The sequence below is a fragment of the Podarcis filfolensis genome (genome assembly GCF_964270895.1).
Source record: "Podarcis filfolensis genome assembly, chromosome: 8".
Lineage (NCBI taxonomy): Eukaryota > Metazoa > Chordata > Lepidosauria > Squamata > Lacertidae > Podarcis > Podarcis filfolensis.
The window spans coordinates 25,372,488-25,390,265 of NC_139611.1; the positions used below are offsets into that span (position 1 = coordinate 25,372,488).

General features: G+C 44.1%; 1 protein-coding gene across 1 annotated transcript; it reads left to right on the forward strand.

The window, feature by feature from the left end:
- Nucleotides 1-318: 318 nt before the first annotated feature.
- Nucleotides 319-17,197, forward strand: UBXN10 (UBX domain protein 10). Its single transcript, XM_083628954.1, has 3 exons — nucleotides 319-4,353; nucleotides 12,759-12,880; nucleotides 13,674-17,197. Exon 3 carries the CDS (start codon nucleotides 13,689-13,691, stop codon nucleotides 14,580-14,582), a length of 894 nt encoding a protein of 297 aa, XP_083485080.1. The 5' UTR covers nucleotides 319-4,353; nucleotides 12,759-12,880; nucleotides 13,674-13,688; the 3' UTR covers nucleotides 14,583-17,197.
- The last annotated feature ends 581 nt before the right edge of the window (nucleotides 17,198-17,778 follow it).

Sequence of the window (17,778 nt, forward strand, 5' to 3'; positions counted from 1 at the left end):
TAAATATTTGCACAAATGCAGTGCTTAAGTGTCTACAGTATCATCGCAAGGGAGAAAACCAGAAAAAACTTGGCCTTGTCCCCATGAGCTCATCGTCCATGCTCACATCGTCAGTGCCCTTTCAGAAGCTGATATATGAGCCAAAGTGTCCCATTGTTTGTGCGAAACTATCCTGCTACCACCTTTTGTTGTTCTTAGCCACTGATGGAAGTCAGGGCTGTGATTTACATTTGAAGAGAGTACACAAGCCATAGAGGCCATAAATAACAAAGCAATGCACACCCATTGTCCACAGAAGGGACTTCCCAACTCATTTTTATTTTATTTTTTTGGTCTCCTACTGTGGGAAAAATGACAGCCACCTACAGAAAACAACAGACAATCTCTTTATTGAGCATTCATCTTGATTTGTTTGCACAAAATTTATGTGGCGGTTATACAACGTCACTGATTATCGACCTCTTTTTTTAAAAAATTTTTTTGGTTTTTTACAACAAAAATGCCTTCTTAACATGAAATCACAATGTAAAGTTTCAGTTTCTCGCTGATGTACATGTGTTTCTAAATCATAATAAAGATAAAACAAAGATATATTCTTAATCATTCGACTCACTGATGTTCTAATTACCTCAGACTTCCCTCCCCTTCCTACTTGGGTCTTTTGGAGATCTTGATTGAATGCATGTCATAATAAATCTAAATTGTTGGTTACCAACTTTTTCGCTATTATTTGATATTTCTTGTTACAATAGGTAATCTAAATCAGTCAAAAAATTTAATTCTCAGCAGTGGTCTTTCAGGTATTGTTGGAATATATTCCAATCTTTACTAAATTTTTCTTTTGCTTGGTCCCTTATCTGCCTTGTCAGTTTACCCATCTCAGCATATTCCATCAGTTTAATCAGCCAATCTTTTTTTGCTGGTATCGTCTCACTTTCCCCATTTTGAGCAATCAAAACTCCCGCTGCTGTGGTGGCATGCATAAATAATTTCTTTAAATCTCTTGGAATCTCCCACCTGATTGATTATCGACCATTCATTCTGAGTTGTGTCCACAGAGGTCGCACCACCCAATGATGTTTCCATTATTCCACACTTTAAAATGCATTTCCCGTTTTCCCACCAGAAAAAAATATCTGTGGCTGTCGAGTTTTTTTGCTGTTATGGGGCAGAGAAGCACAGTTGTTGTGCCAGAGCACCAAATCCGCTTTAATTGTGAGACCCAATTTTGCCTATGATTGAATAGCAATTGCAAAATCTGAAAGTGGCCTTGCATCAGTGGACACTTCCCGCCCTCTGGTGGTAAGACTAGAAAAGAAGAAAACCTGGGCTGGATGAGGACTGGTTTAAGAGAGTCAAAAGTGGTTTGAGCTGAGAGAAGCCTTGACTTTCGTCCATGGTTGCCTCTAACCCTGTTTTAATTCCCAGAGGTCCATTTCCTTCTGAAGTTCAGGTGCCAGTGGTGGGCAAGGCCGGTGGCAAAAGTAGGCGGGCAATATATGTAAATTTTTACCTTTGCAGCAGTAAGCTAATTTCTACACAAGCTCACACACCTCTTTCTATTCTCCATCCAGGCACACAAACACAAGACTTCATCAGATTTCAAGGGCACATTCTAGGCAGGTTAGAGTATCCAAGGTGTGGCTTGTGGAAAGAGGAGGGTAGCCTGGAGTGATGCCAAAAGCCAAAGAGAGGGGATTGGGGGTCTGCATTTGCCCCCCCCCCCCGCATGTCTCGGGTTCTAGTCAAACAGCCGTTGCCATTTTTAAAACTTTCTCAGGAGCAGAAGTAGAGCAGTATGCACGCTAACACTTTTCTTATTTAGATTTCGTAGGGCATCACATCACTTTTTTGTTACTGTAATCTTGTGAGCATCCCTGTTAAGTCATTTGGCATTATTATTGTCCATCAAAGCAGATTTATAAGTCTGCAGCCTAATGCTCCCATGGTAGTTTAGCAACCAAGAAAAACAAAAGGCATGCACAGCCACTGGCAATAGAAACTTACCAGCCGTGCAGCCAGGTAACGAGCGATTCGGTGTCAGATTTATCATAAGCAAACTCACGTCAAAGCAATAAAACAAGGCAAAACAATTAAGCTAATACAAGTCAATTTAGTGACCTTCCAGCAAGATTCATCCCCATAAGACAAAAACAATTCAGTAAATCAGTTATTTTATTTGCAGAAAAGAAAGAAGAATAGTTATTTCAAAGATAAAACATTCAGTGATTGCGTAAATAAATCTCATGGCAACAACTTCAGCAAAACCAATTCCATAAAACCTGTTTATTCAGCATTCATCTGGATTTGTATGTTTTAATCACACTGAATGATTCAGTATCTTGCTGCTCACTCCTAAAAAGCTGGCTTAGGGATGCGTAATGGGCTGATAAATTGTTATTTTTAAATATAGGGGTATTGCCATCTCCATAATGATTCACAAGGCTCATGAATGTGCTTTCAGCATGCAGCAGTTGCTGGGATTAGGAACACGTGCAAAGTTTGGGTGATCAGAAACGGGCCAACAGGTCATCAGAAACATTATCAGTTTAAAACACAGCTAGGCCATTCACTTCATCAGTTTGGATCAAATCTACCTTGGGAGAAAGTACATGAAAAATGCACTATTTCATAAGAAACCATGGGCTACATACAGGATAGTTATTGTTATGGGTTTGGGAAGTCAGTCTGGGTCCCTTCCGAACCTGAGGCTGGAATCTGTTGGTACAGGAAAAAATAATTATAGGTATAAAAAGGAGAATTGCCTGGATGCCAAGATCCAGGTTTGGGGCAAGGACTCTTTGGTGACAGAACCCCAGCAGAAATATATAGGGTATTAGCCACAATCCATATTGTTGCACATACTCCAATCTCTGAATGGCAAGGCACTTCCAGGGTTCTTGTACTTACCCAGGTTTGGTTTCCTTGGAATGAAGGTCAGCGGAGACTGTGGTGTCTTTAAGATATAGAGATTTATTTACACAGAGCATATACAACCAGAGCGTAGGCTGGAGGGGCTCACAGCATTAACATCCCAACAGATCTTGCTAACATGGTGTGTACACAGCTTCTCAAATGAGCAGAAGGAGCACACCAGATGCATTGTAAAGAGGTTGTGCTCAGATGCTGAGCTCAGGGTGTGGCGAAATAGAACCAGCCCATGAAACATCACCACAAATGTGACAAGCTGTTTACACACCTGCAAACAAATGTACACACTGCCAGCGGCTGCAGGTGTTTAATGAGAGATTTTTACATGCTGGGTTTTCTGTAACAAGGGGGAAATCTGGACTAAACAGATTGAAACAGCCCTGCAGTGTTGTTCAGTGTTATTATGCCCACCAAGCTCCAGGCTAAGGCAGGTGGGTTGAGCTTTTTGGGGGGGAATTATGGGGACAGAAGCACCTAAACTGTATAGAAACTTATTTATGTACACTACTACAGTGGCAAAAATGTTACTTGCCCCAAAATGGAAAGAAGCAGAAGTCCCAGCAAATGAAGAATGGATACAAAAACTTCTGGAATATGCAGAAACGGCGAAACGTACCAGAAGAATAAGAAATCAAGATAACAATTTTTAAATAAAAGAATGGAAATGGTTTATTGAATATTTACAGATAAATTGTAAACAGATAAGAACATTGGCAGGATTATTGTAATAACCTGCAGCTTCATAAGAGTATATATTTAAAAGGAGATGAATAAATGAGCAAATTAAGTTAATTTGGATACGGAGAATATATTAAAAATAAATTTAAAGGAAAAGGGGGAAGGAAGAAAAGCTTCGAAATGTCAAAATGATTGTAAAATTAGTGAAATGTATAAACTTGAAAAGTATAAATAATTATTTCAAGAGAAAACTGGAGCACAACACCCCTGCAATGTAGTCCACGTTCTTCATTTACTACTTTCGCGAGTGAGCATCCATATGATAGGCCACTGCTAATATTGCAGGTGCTGATATCTCCAAAGAAAATTCCCTTTAAATTGACCCTCAGCTCCTGCTCACAGGCTCCATCGCCCCTCTCCTCTTTCCCTGTCTCTTGGTTTATTCCAGAGTTCTTCCTCTGTTTACCACGGAGGTGACGAAGGCTAGAGCGACGCGACTCCGCGCCCATAGAAAACCATGTCCTAGAACTGGCCCTCGCCCACCCACCCACCCAGTTTATACCCGCTTCGGCCTCTCTAGGACGTTCTTCAGTCGTGTATGGAGAGGCTGCGCTTTGTTCCGGTCAAGGCCGGAAGTAGGCTACTGGCGGGCGTTGCCGTGGAAACGCGGCGCTGTTTACCACCGAGGAGGACCGGACCTGCGGCGAGGGAGCGAGAAGGGCTGCTGGATGGAGCCGCTGCGAGGTGAGAGGGCGGGCGAAGGCCTGGCGTGGGGCTCCCCTTGCCTTAACTGACGCGACCGGGTCGGGCCCCGCCACCCGCCCTTTCTCGCCTCGGGAGCGGGGGGCCTCGGCCTCCTCAGCGAGTAGCCCCACAGCAGGCCTCCTCCCTATCGCTAGGTGGTGGGAGAGACTGAGCATGCGCGCGTATGAGATACTTGGTTACATGACACCAGCCTTTGCCAACTCGGTGCCCTCTTGGAAGTTTTGGACTACAACTCCCATCAGCGCTGGTGAGCGTTGTGGTCCAAAAGTTCTTCCGGGAGGGCACCGGGTTGGCAAAGGCTGAGTGGCGAACGTGCATAGAAACTCACGCACACACGGTATTAGGGCAGTTGCACGCCTTACATTTAAAAGCGCATGACTTTATACCTTGGAGAATATCGGGAAAGGTAGTTTCCCCAGTACAGAACTACAGTTCCCAGCACCCCCTAGCAAACTACAGTTCCCAGGATTCTTTCAGGGAAGCCACGTGCTTTAAATGTGAGTTGGGTGTGCTTTTAAAAGTATGGCATGGATTTGGTCTTATACTTATTTGGCCCGTTCTCATCTGTGGATTTAAAAATATCTTAAGTTGCTCACTTAGTAAATCATGTTTACATTTTCACTTTTCTTTTTTGCTCAGTTTTCATTGGTCACATTTTTTTTCCTGATATAGTGTAGGATTTTCCTTGTGCGTATGTGTGTGTGTTTGTAGTTTTTATGTGCCATGTTTGTTTTGATGCTGAATTTTATTCATTTTGCAACATTTATATATTGCTTCATTGAAATTAAGCCTAAAAACAATGCTCTGTTTAGTTGCTACTTACATTCCATAGAATGTGGCAGCTTTTCTGGAAGGTTGTTTGTATTTGTGTTTATTTACTGTGGTGTGCAATATGTATGTGAGCCTCCTGTTCTAATGGCTGTGTTGTTTGGGATTGTTCTACTGTATATTTTAATTATTTGATGTTTTATATTTTAATGTTTATCTGGTTTTATGTATGTGTATTTAAAATATAACGTGAGTATATTTTTATCAAAATATTTTTATTCTGCACTTTATTTTCCAGTAACAGGGCCTCCAACATGGCCAACAACTATCCACTTAAAACCATGCAAAAACAGCACACAATAAAATGGTATTATTAGCATAATGAAAAAGTGTCAGCATCAGTAAGGACAGGGAATGAAAAAGAGTGGGATTAAGTATTTAGGCCAAAGGGGCCCAATGGCACAGATATGTTTTTCAGAGGGCATGAAAGTGTCATTAGTGATGGGGCCAGCTGGGGCTGAAAACTCTGAAGCTCAGGCACCCACCCAATAGAGAAGCCCCTGACACCCTTATACCTACTCATCAACTACAAGTTGGGTGGTGCTGGGGCATGGATTGGGGCCTCTGCCAAAGATCTGAGTGGGAAGAAGTGATCCTTCAAGTATGCTGGTCACAAACTGGGTAGTGCTTTGCAGTTATAATCAGCATTTTTAATTGGAGATGTAAACAAACCGGGAGATAGTAAAATGGTGCAACAGTGAAGTCACATAGAGAGTGTTGGACTAATCCAGTTTAGCTGTGTCAATGGCAAGTGGATCAGCCTTCTCCAGGAAGAGCACAGCTGGCATACCAGCCAACACTGCAAAATGCATTCCTGGCCAAGCTGCCGTTTGGGTGATGAAGAGCAGTGTTGGGTCTAGGAGAACTTTCAAGAGGTGAACCTGTTTTTTTCAAGGATAGTGACCAAAACAGGCAATTCACCTAATCCCCAGACAGTTCTTGCTGACCAGCAGCACTTTCAAGGTGGTATATAGAAGTATTTCAATTAAACTATATATGTATACACACACACACACACACACACACACACACACACTAGCAGGAAACGTATAAAAACCCCAAACCTGTCACAGATTGTTGAGAGCACCAATACACATTTTTACCTAGAAGAGCCAAAAACGTTTTTTTATTTGATGCTGGTTGAATAGGGAATTCCATAGATGAGGTGCCAATGCTAAAAAGGCCACACCACTGGTAGCCACCATCTCCTCCATGGCAGGCAAAAAGGGAAGGTAAATAGAGCAAGGCATCAGATGAGGACCTTAACAGGGAATCTGTGACCTTCTCCGGATGCTGCTGGACTTCAGTTCCTTTCATACATCACCATTGGCTATGTTGGCTGGGCCTGATGGGAGCTGGAGTCTAGTAACATCTGGAAGGACACAAGTTCCCCACCTCTGGATTAGTTGCTCAGTGGCCAGAAGTTCCTTTTAGCATGAGCGACAACTATGGCCATTCCTGAACTGGAAGAGCATGACTACAGTAGTTCAGGCACTGGTGACTTCAAGATTGGATTACTGTAATGTACTCTGTAGGGTTTCACTTGCACTTTATCTGGAAACTGCAGCTAGTGCAGAAAGTTGTCGCACGGTTGCTGACAGGGATGAGACCCTGTCAGCATATAACACCTCTGCTCAGAGATCTGCACCAGAGATCTGCACTGGCTGCACATTTGCTACTGGTCGGAATTCAGTGTGTTACTGTTAGTATATAAATCCCATAACAACTTGGGACCAGTTTACTTGAAGGGATTGCCTTTCCCCCTATATGCTCACTCGGCTGCTTCAGTCTGTGGAACTGGCTCTTACTAGTGCCCCATAATACCTGTTCTGCACCTGTAAGAAATCATTCTTTTCGCTGGCAGCACATTTGAAGCTGTCTGCCTATTGACATCAGGCAGGTGCCTTCCCTGTATTGTGCTTAAAACATTTCTGTTTAGGAAAGCCTATCCAGACATGCAGAAGTTATGTGTATTCTTTCTCCTTTTAGCTACTGTTGATTTAAATTAATCTTTTGAGTCCTTTACATACTTGCTTTAACAGCTTTTGCGAAGCATTTTAACATACCGGTAACCATTTAGAGGTTTGGGGTTTCTTTTACATTCAAGTGGTATATAAATGTTGTCGAATGAATAGGTTTAAAAGTCTGCCTCACATTCGTTTTGAAACAGCAAATATTTGTTTATAAAGGTCGAACTGAGATGGTATTCAGATGGATTCTAGGAGTGTAAAACTGAATGGGAGAACTCACTTTTAATCCTCATCTGTATGCTCTTTTCTTTTGGACTGAGATTAGATGTAGCTTGGACTCCTGTTTGTACGTGTTTTCTCCATGACATGGCACATAAAACGCTTTGTATTAATTGTGCTGCCTTGGTGTTTATATCTGTTGCTTGGCATATCAAGCTTAATACACAAACACACCTACTCTTTTTACTCTACATCCCCACTCCAAGACAGCAGTAGATGATTGTCTTGGTGAGCCTGGCCTCTGTGGCCAGCTGGTGGTTCCTACACCTTTCATTGTAACCCAAGTCAATGGGCCCTTTCCCCTATTATATATAGCTGGCAGATATGGGTGCATGCTGTGCCATTGTCAGTTGGAACAAGGCAGCAGCAGTGCCCCAGACTTGGCCACAAGAGCGGAGTTCATCATTTGCTACAGAATCTTTCCCCATTTTGTGGATGTGAGAAAACAAGAAGGCATAAGGTGAAAAAGAGCTTTGTTTTCTTTGTCCAGTTTTGTGAAAGCAGCAGGATTGGCAATTACTCTTTGGACTAACAGTTTTTGGGGTAAACTTGAGATGCTCTGGATGGTAAGGCAGCTTCAAAATAGGTTTAATTTCAAAGGGCTGTAGCTATCTAAGTTCTAATCAGAGTAGATCCATTGAAAGTGATTGACCTAAGTTATTCAAGTCCATTATTTTCAGTGGTTGTGCTCTGAGTAGATACGATACAACCCAAAATGTGTACGCATATTGCAACTTGTATATCCTGCCTGCTACTTTGGAAGTTCAAGGCAGTTTGTGAAAAGTCAATTTTAAAACTTTTAAATGTCATACACAGTAAAAAGAAATTCATAAATAAAAACTGTTAAATTAGCATTAAAAATAGCCTGAAGTAGCATTTCATGAAAATTAGTGTTTATTAAAAGGCTGAACCATTATTTAAGGTCTTAGCTGAAGCTCTGTTAAGAGGACACTAGGACCACAGCCCTGGAGATGTCTTCTTCAAAGGCAGCTGATATTTAGAGACAGTGAAGGGCTGTAAATTTGAATGGCCCTCATCTCAGATTTGTTGTTTTCAGGATGGGTACCCAAAATTTGGGGAGAGCACTTTTCCTTGAAGGTTTCTGCTAGTAACTAGGAAGCCTACATGATCAGTCTCCTTCTGACTCCAAAGAGGTGATTCCTACCTTTCAAAACCCTACAATCCCTATCCCCAGCATGCATCACAAAACACTTTCATTCCCAAGTTTCCCTCCAGACTCAGATCCATAATGGAAATCCTCTACTCTGACTGCCATCTTTTAAGGAGGTACATACCAGAATTCTGGTAATGTATTGGGGAGGAGCGCAAACTGTATCACTCTGTGGTACAGTCTCTTTAGGTGGGGAACCTCAGGCCCAAGGGCCAGATGTGCCCACTCAGTCCTTTTTATTTGGCCCTTGGGAGTCTCCCCAAGCCACACACACCCTCCCTTGCCACACCTCTCACTGCCACTACTTTGCAGCCTCCATGAGTGTTTTTGTCTGACTGGAATGTGTCCTTGAAGTCTGGCAATGTTTTTTGATGGCCTGGATGGATGATCGTGTGAGGGGTGTGTGAGTCTGTGTTGAAATTAGCCACCTGGACAAAGGTGAAATTCACATGCATCAATTTGCCTACTTTACCTCTGGCTCTGCCCAGTGCTGGCATCCTGCCCCCAGAAGTTTGCCTAGAAGGGAATGTGTTTCTCAGGCTGACAAAGGTTTTCCTATTCCTGATTTAGAGAGGCCCTCATTGCTCTCAGTGTTTTTTGCCAGAAGGATTAAAAAAGAAAAACAACTCTTCTCTCAGCTTACTTTTCAATTGACATCTCAAAGTGCCTTGACTTTTAAGGTGGGAGTATTTGTATTGCTGCTTTCCCTTGTAAGCTTGCACTGAATGTGGTGCTTAAAGTGATCTCTTGTATATTTATGTGGTTATGGTATATTTTTAATTTAGTTTTGCATTGCTGTGAGTGTTGTTTGGAAAGTTGTCTAAATAGATGTAAATAAACAGATGGGCACAAATTGTGCTGCTGTTAATGTATAAAGGGAAGAAATGTGTCTCCCCTGCTGGGGATCTCCATCCCTGTAGTTCGACAACCGTTAACTTTTGTGCTTTTAAAAAAAAAGTGCCTCCACTACACTTATTCTTTGGTTGTAGAGCAGTCAGGTAAAACCTTTTAAAATTGTCTTAAGAAGCATTCCTCTTGAATTATTTTTAACATAAGCATTACAGGTAGCAGACGCCCCCTTCCATCTCACACAGGAGGAAGACGGTACCTTTTGGGAGTGACACATCGATGTATCATTTAAGCAACACCTGGTTCCTTGATTTAAACACACAAGTGTCCCTTTTTCTTCACAACCTTTGTTTTAGATATGCAAATTTGATGCGTCAGTTTTTAAGCTATATCTACATGTCACCTTCCTACCCAAGTATTCAAGGTGGTTTAAAATGTTAAAGAATGCTCAGGAAACATAAAACAGAAGAAATCACATACCGTATTTTTCGCCCTATAGGATGCACTTTTCCCCCTCCAAAAATGAAGGGGAAGTGTGTGTGCGTCCTATGGGGCGAATGCAGGCTTTCGCTGAAGCCTGGAGAGTGAGAGGCGTCGGTGCGCACGACCCCTCTCGCTCTCCACGCTTCAGGAAGCTATCCGCAAGCCTTGGGAGCCCGGCAAGAGTGCCCGCTGGGCTTGCAAGTCTTGCGGGCAGCAACCTGCAGCCCGAAGCCCCGTGCTTCGCGCAAATGTCCGCAAGCCTTGTGAGCCTGGTGGGAGTTCCCACTGGGCTCGCAAGTCTTGCGGGCAACAGCCTGTTCTGGGGGCTGGGGACAGGGGAAGCTTGGGCTTCCCCCACCCCCAGCCCCGCAAGCAAGCTCCCGGAGTGATGGCGAGGTTGCACAATCTCACCATCGCTCCCGGACCCGTTCTGGGGGCTGGGGTCGGGGGAAGCTCAGGCTTCCCCTGCCCCCAGCCCCGCAAGCCCCGAGGCTAAAAACGAAGCCAGGACAGCTAGCGGGATCCATCCCGCTTGCTGTCATGGCTTCTTTGCTCTATGGGGCTCGGGGGGGGGGAAATAATTTTTCCCCCCTTTATTCCCCCCCCCCCAAATAAGTGCCTCCTATGGGCCGGTGCGCCCTATAGGGCGAAAAATACGATAATAGGGAACGGCATGGACATAGCCAGGATTGGGGGGGGCAGGCCTTTTGTTTGGGGGGGCAGAACCTCAGTTTGCTATGTATTTTTATTGATTTTGAGTTGCCCTTCCCTGCCTCTCCGCCCCCCTTGTCTACACCCATGGGAAAGGGGGAAGAGGTGGTGAGGTAAGAGGATTAGCAGCAAATTCAATGTACCAACTCTTTTTAAAAAAATAGTTTTTATTAAAGATTTTCTTGTGTTACAGAACAAACAAACAAGGAAAAGTACATATAGCGTCTCCACTTTCAATTCACAGAGACTTTGTGATGTGCAGTGGAATTGCATAAAAGAAGTCCAGGAGGCTGCTAAGCTGCTGGGGTCTCTCGCTCTAATGCAGTCATGAGGAATAATGTCAATCAAGAGGGAGGTGGCACTCTTTTCTTTTCCTTGCTTAAGCCAGAATGCCAAAATTCAGCCTGGCGTTAGGCATGTTTATGGCCTGTGATCTCACTGGGTGTAATGCTGAGCTGGACTGCATGCAGCCACTCTGTCTTTGTAGATGAGTCCAAGTATTCTTTGGGCTCTCAGCCACCAACAGCAACAGCTGATGGAATGAGGGCTAGGTACAGAGGGCACTCCCCACAGCCCAACATCTGCCTTCGGCTGCCTTCAGTGTGCATTAAGAATCTGTACCTGTTTTTCATTGCAGAGACCCTCTATTTTTAAGAGGTTTAATTCAATAAAATATTGGCCGAAATATTGAATGGCCGAAATATTGGGAAATATTGGAACAAGAAGGAGATAAATTGAAATTGCAGAGTTTTGAGAAACTAAAAGATAAAGTGCGAGATTGACTTCATTATTATCAAACAAGGGAGGCTTACAATTTGGACAAAAAAAATGGCTTCCAGGTGGAAAAATCAAAATTGGAAACAGAACTGTTAGATCCCAAAACTAAGATACTTTCAAGAATGTACAACTTGCTGCTGAAATGGAACACGCAGGATGAAACGGTTAAATCTGTTATGATTAAATGGGCACAAGATGTTGGACATAATATTATGTTTGCTGACTGGGAACAGTTGTGGACCACAGGTATGAAATTCCCGGCATGTAATGCCTTAAGAGAGAATATTAGGAAAATGATATACAGGTGGTACATGACACCAGTCAAGCTTGCAAAAATCTATCATTTGCCCGATAATAAATGTTGGAAATGTAAAGAGACTGAAGGTACATTCTTTCACCTTTGGTGGATGTGCCCAAGGATTAAGGCCTTCTGGGAGATGATATATAATGAAATGAAAAAGGTATTTATATATACCTTCTTGAAGAAACCAGAGGCCTTTCTCCTGGGCATGGTCGGCCAATTGGTGTTAAAGAAGGATAGAACATTTTTTATGTACGCCACAACAGCAGCAAGAATACTTATTGCAAAGTATTGGAAGACACAAGAGTTACCCACTCTGGAAGAATGGCAGATGAAAGTGATGGACTATATGGAATTGGCGGAAATGACTGGCAGAATCCGGGACCAGGGAGAAGAGTCGGTGGAAGAAGACTGGAATAAATTTAAGGACTATTTACAGAAACATTGTAAAATCAATGAATGTTAAAATGATGTCAGAATGAAATGAAGTGGTTTTAGTAACAATGTTAAAAAGGAGTATGTAAAAATGGCTTGTTAATAGATGAAAATATAAGGCTATAATATGTTAAGACAAAGAACCAAGATAAAAACAAAGAGGGAAAGGATTTGCTGAATTAACCATTCGAAATGGAATACAAAAAAGGGAGGTGTGAGGAGGTCAGGGAAGCAAGTAAATGATAAGTAAGAAATTGAAAGATGGACTTATTTTTTTTCTTCTTTTTACTGTCCTTTCTATTATCTTTTTTTATTCTGTATTCTTTAATGTTTGTTTTCTTTTTTTATTATCTTATTACTTTTGTAATTTGTATTGGAAATTTGAATAAAATATCATTTTTTAAAAAAACAATAAAAGCTATACCTATTGGGTTTCTGCCTGTCGTGAGCTTCTAGAAGCATGGGGCCCTGCTGGAAATGGGCAGCTCCAATACTTGCCTTGGCCTCTAGAGGACGATTAACAGATTTCTCACAGAGAGAAATGTCATCTCCGCCCTTCTTTTCTCTTGCTTGGTTTCAGGGTTGAAAATCTGCAACTCCCTGGAGGTGCAGGCGGAGATCCTCTCAGACTGACTGGCCTGTTTGATCCTCTGGAGCTTTTGAGCCGTCAGTCCTTTTGAGCCGATGGAGCATCTTCTGCATGTGAGTGTTTTGGTTTGCTTTTGAACTTTTCCCAAACATGACCTTCAACGACAAAGCTTTAACTGGCTCCTGAAATATCCTGGGATGCTTTTGCTGATGTCTTTTAATTCTGAGGTGTTCTGGCCCTGAGGCAGCTGCAGAATAAACCTGATGTCAATCTATGCACAACATAAGCCTTTCAGTTTCCTTTTTTCGTAACCTGTTTGCTTGCAAAGTTGAGCAGGCATAATAGGGCTGCAGAAACAAGCATAGAGCAAGGCAGCGCTACACTTAGGTGCCATCATAATGCCTGCCTGGGCAAAGTCTTGTCCCCTGGACCTTCCACATGACAGTGGCTGTCATGTTCAAGCAGTCTTCACTAAAATATTCTAGCATTCTGTTCCCACAGTGCCCAGCCAGGGAAGCCCACGGGGTGGACGGGAGAGCCACAACCCTTTTGCTTCTATTCCAAGTCAGCCTCCTGAAACTAATGCCTGAATAAGTGTAACTGACATAATTTCCCCCTTTACCCTTCCTCATGTCACATTCAGGGTTCCCGGGTTTTGGGAAGGAGGTGCCAGGAGAACATTTAGGGAGCTAGCCTCGTCCCCCTAGTCCACTGACTGCACTCCACTGGAGGAGTTGATAGATTAGTGCTGTCCTTCCGGTGTAAAGTGGCAGGCTCATATGAATTCCTGTCAGCCCAGCCCAAAGCCTAATTCAGCTGGGCTGAAAAGTGGTCTGTTGCAGGAAGTGAAAGCAGGTTGCTGCAAGCCGGGTGGTGCCTGGCCCTTTCTGACTTTTGTTTCCCCAGGTCTCCTGAAAAGCAATGGCTGCTGCCTCGCACCTGAACATCTCATCCTCTGAACGGAAGACCTCCTTTGGCATTGTGAAGCCTCCCATCTGGCAGCCACACTCCCTCAGCATGCATGTCACCCGGCCAAAATCTGCAAAGGGGCGCACGAGATCCAACTTGAATTATTCCCACAGCATAGAAGCCTACTCCTACCAGGTGCCATCGTCTCCTCAGCCATTAGCTCCCTGCGAAGATGCTGCAAGTGGCCGAAAGACCTTGTCGACCCAGCAGCTGTACCAACCTGTTCAGGTGTTCCCTGCTGAAATCCCAGATCTCCTCCAGCAGGTGCCTATGAGAACTTCTTCCTCCTTAAACAAGTACAGAGTGCTCCCATCCATCAGCAGGAAAGAACTGCGGAAGGGTGCCGTGGAGATGATGTCTGAGCAGGCTGGTCAGCTCCAAGGGAGTCCCCAACCAGAAGAGAAAGAGCAAGGCTTCAAAGAGCTTCTTCCCCTGGTGGGGAAAGCCTCCACCGATATCATGGCAAAACACAAAGGGGGTGGTGGAGAATACGCTCAGAATCCACCTCCTCTTCTGGAGACAAAGCCCCGAAGTAAAACAAGGGAAGGGGCCCATCCCGTGCTGAATTTGGAAGAGCCCAGCGAGAAGGAGCCGAGGTTGCTTCTCGCCATCAGGTCTCCTTCAGGTCACAGATTTGAGCGTCACTTCAGGCCGACGGACAGCTTGAAAACCGTCCTTACAGTGGCGGAGCAAAAGAACTCGGTCGTGTACAGACGCTGCAGCATTGAAACAGTGGAAGTGCCTCGGAGGACCTTCGCAGACCTCACCAAGTCCTTGCAAGAGTGCGGGATCCCTCACAAGTCAGTGTTGTGTATCCTGCAGGAGTCGCAAGAGGGGGAGCTGTAAGCGTCCAGAGGCTGTTCTTTGCATTAAATGCCATTGGAGAGTGGATCTCTAGATCCAGCTGACGCCTTTTCTCTGGTGTAGCACTCCCCCCCGCCCCGCCCACAAGCTCTTCCCTGTGCAGGACCATTTTGTTCCTTAAGCTTTGCATTGAAGCTTTGCATTGAAAACCCCACCCACCCCCTCTCCCAGCTTCCCATATTCCCCATTGCATTTTGTAGGTTTGCTGAGTTGTTTTCAAAATGGCCTGTTCTCCAGGGAAGTCTTACAATCCTGATTCCTTTATTCCAGTGGAAGGGATTGGTTTGTGATATTTGTTTGGCTCCAGGAATAGATCCTTTCCCCACACCAATGTGAGTTTTAAGATGAGTGGACGGGGAAAGATGGATATAAATAGCTGGCCCCCCAGGAATGTCTCTTGCACAAATTCCATTTAACGATGTTGTCATCCGTTTGCAAAACTTCTTTTCAGCGGGGGTTGTGCAGGAGAAGGTTCTGGTGATTGTGACCAATTCTTCTCTCCACCCCGCCCCTCCCCCAAGTTCTTCCAGTCAAGATCCAAATAGTTTTTTGCTTTGATGGAAGTGCAACTGACCCCAACACTTGCTCTCTCTTGTCCATGGAAAAAGCCAAGATTTATGACAGCTGCATTAGTTCAGCCTACCAGAGTTTGTTGCTGTATTGTTAATCAGATGTTCCTTTCACAAGATTATGGCACAAATTAGACTGGAAAGATCCCATCTAAGTGGGCTTACCCAGTGCAAATTTGAATGTTGAGTGTTGTTTGGTAACAGGTAACAGAACCTTTGCTTTTTTGAAACAAAAATGAGTTAATTGCAAACGTGTGTCGATTTCAGTATTCTGTTATCAATCGAGTTTTGCTTGGGGATGAGCAAGGGGCTTTTCCTGAAAGCTGCTTTCTCATTTTTTTTAAAAAAATGAATCTTAACCTGTTTGTGTTTATCAAAATGCCATTTATATTCTTTTTTAAAAAATCTGTGTTTGAATGTTTTTAAAAAAGCTTTCTGTTCACATGCAGGATTTGAAATCTTAGTATTATTGAGAGGTTGGGGTGGGTTAAGCTCTAAGTACACAGCTTGCCAAAACATTCTGCTTCCGAGTGTTAATTCCTCTTTATCCAATCTCACTTTTGCCTTGCCGAGATGGCCAAATGAACCTTGGAGGTTGGTAGGAAATTGACCTTCGCTTTGATGGCATCTGCTAAAAGTTAGGCCAGGGCCTGCATCACTTTGACACAAATGAGGATTGGGCAGAGTGGGGCAGACATTCCTCACCTCTTTGCCCTAACTCAAGAACAGCCAGCTTGGGGCCTTCCAGTAGCTGCTGGACTCCAGTTCCCATCATCCCTGACTATTGGCCTTGCTGGCTGGGGCTGATGAAAGGTGGAATTCAGCAGCAGCTATAGGGCCACCACAGTGGCCATCTCTACTCTCACATCCTTACAGGCGGACTAGTAGAGTGCCCAGCCTTGCTTCCTCTCTTTGCAAAGTGGCCTGCCTTCCGCTTGCTTTTCCCGCTTCTGAAACACGTGTGGGTCCTTTAGGAAACAGAGATGCCTACAACAGCAAGGTGGAATGGGGTGACGTTGTGTCAATACCCCCAAAGTGTGACACGTATGGCAGAAAGAGGTGAAAGAATGCAGGGCATCCTGGGCCATCAGCATAAGACACCTGGGTGACAGGCAGCAATGCCATCTCTGGACAAGATATTAGCCTGCAGTCACAAGGCAAGGCCTGATCCTGAGAGCCCACATTCACCTTCCTGATTCATGTAGCAGGGTCAAGAATGATGGGGAAAACTTCCTGTTCTACCTAGCAGGGGTTATAGTGCAGAGAGACAAGGAAGAGTGTTGTATGAGCAGCCTGGTTTGCTCCAAGTTTGCTTGATCAGCGGCACCATGGGTGTGGGGCACAAAATGTGTTTTCTTCACCCAAGGGGAGCGGTGGCGGTGGTCTTGCTTAGAAGTCATTCCAGCTTAGGGTCAGTGTCTACATGGCATAGGTTCAAGCGGCGAAGGTTCCCTTGGACTGCATTGTTTGCCTCCCCATGCACTCAGTAAATCATCTCTGGGAGGCTACTGGTCTAATTCCCAATTCCATCTTTGTCTCATAGGAGAGTATAGTCAAACCCTGTCTCCAGCCCGAGAAGGCAGTTCAGAAAGACTTCACCACTTGATTCTGCTCCATATATGAAACTGTCACCTACGTGACAGCACTATTCCATATATAGGCAGATGACCTCTGGGCTGTGTGAACAAATGCTGACTTTGCTTTCTGATTTTGGAGGGGGGAGCCCTCTCAGGGTAGAGGGGAGCCGAATATTTTCAGAATTACAGCGACAAGGACCATTGAAAGGGGCCTGGAATCTGATGGCCTGAAAACTTGTCTCCCCCATGGGAACAGTAGGAAAAAAAACCTGGAAAATGTCAAGGGGGAAAAACAACCAAGGCTTAAAGCAATGGAACAGTTTCCTGGATGGAGGGTGGGAAAGTATGCTTTTTGCACTTCAGTATAATTTGAATATATGTTGTGTGTGCTGTTAGATACAATAAATATATTCTGGGTGTACTGGACTAGTTTTGTCCAGGCAAGTGTTCATTTTGAGTGCCTAATTTTTTAGTGCTGCAAGATCAACAATTTGGAACACACACACACATACACGATACTTGGGTGGGTAACTGAGCAGGCACCAAAGGTCTCCACCCCACTTTTATAGTTTCTATCCCACTTTCCTTCTTGACAGAAGGTCAAGGTAAGCACATTGGACCAGTTCAAGAGGTGTCTTCATCAAAGATCTTGTGCTTAACAGCAACCATCCCAATTCCCCTGAGCTCAAAGGTAACACAGCCATCTTTACCTGTGTTGTCAAACAAAGTGGGTTGTTTTCTGTTTTAGCCTTACTCAAGAACAAATACACTGAAATTGATGGGACATAGTTGGATCCTGCCCAGCATATCTAATGCATCCTGTTAGTGCAAGGATTTCAGTTTGCACAATAGAAATCTGCTCTGTGGTTTCCCATTTGGGGAGGACACAGGGCCCATGAGTCTGACCAAACTGCGGGAGGCAGTGGAAGTCAGGAGTGCCTGGTGTGCTCTGGTCCATGGGGTCACGAAGAGTTGGACACGACTAAACGACAACAACAACAGAAAGTCGTATCATTGGTCAGTCTAGCTCAG

Excerpts from the sequence above, each read along its gene's own strand:
- UBXN10 (XM_083628954.1), top strand. The coding sequence starts at position 13,689 with ATGGCTGCTGCCTCGCACCTGAACATCTCATCCTCTGAACGGAAGACC.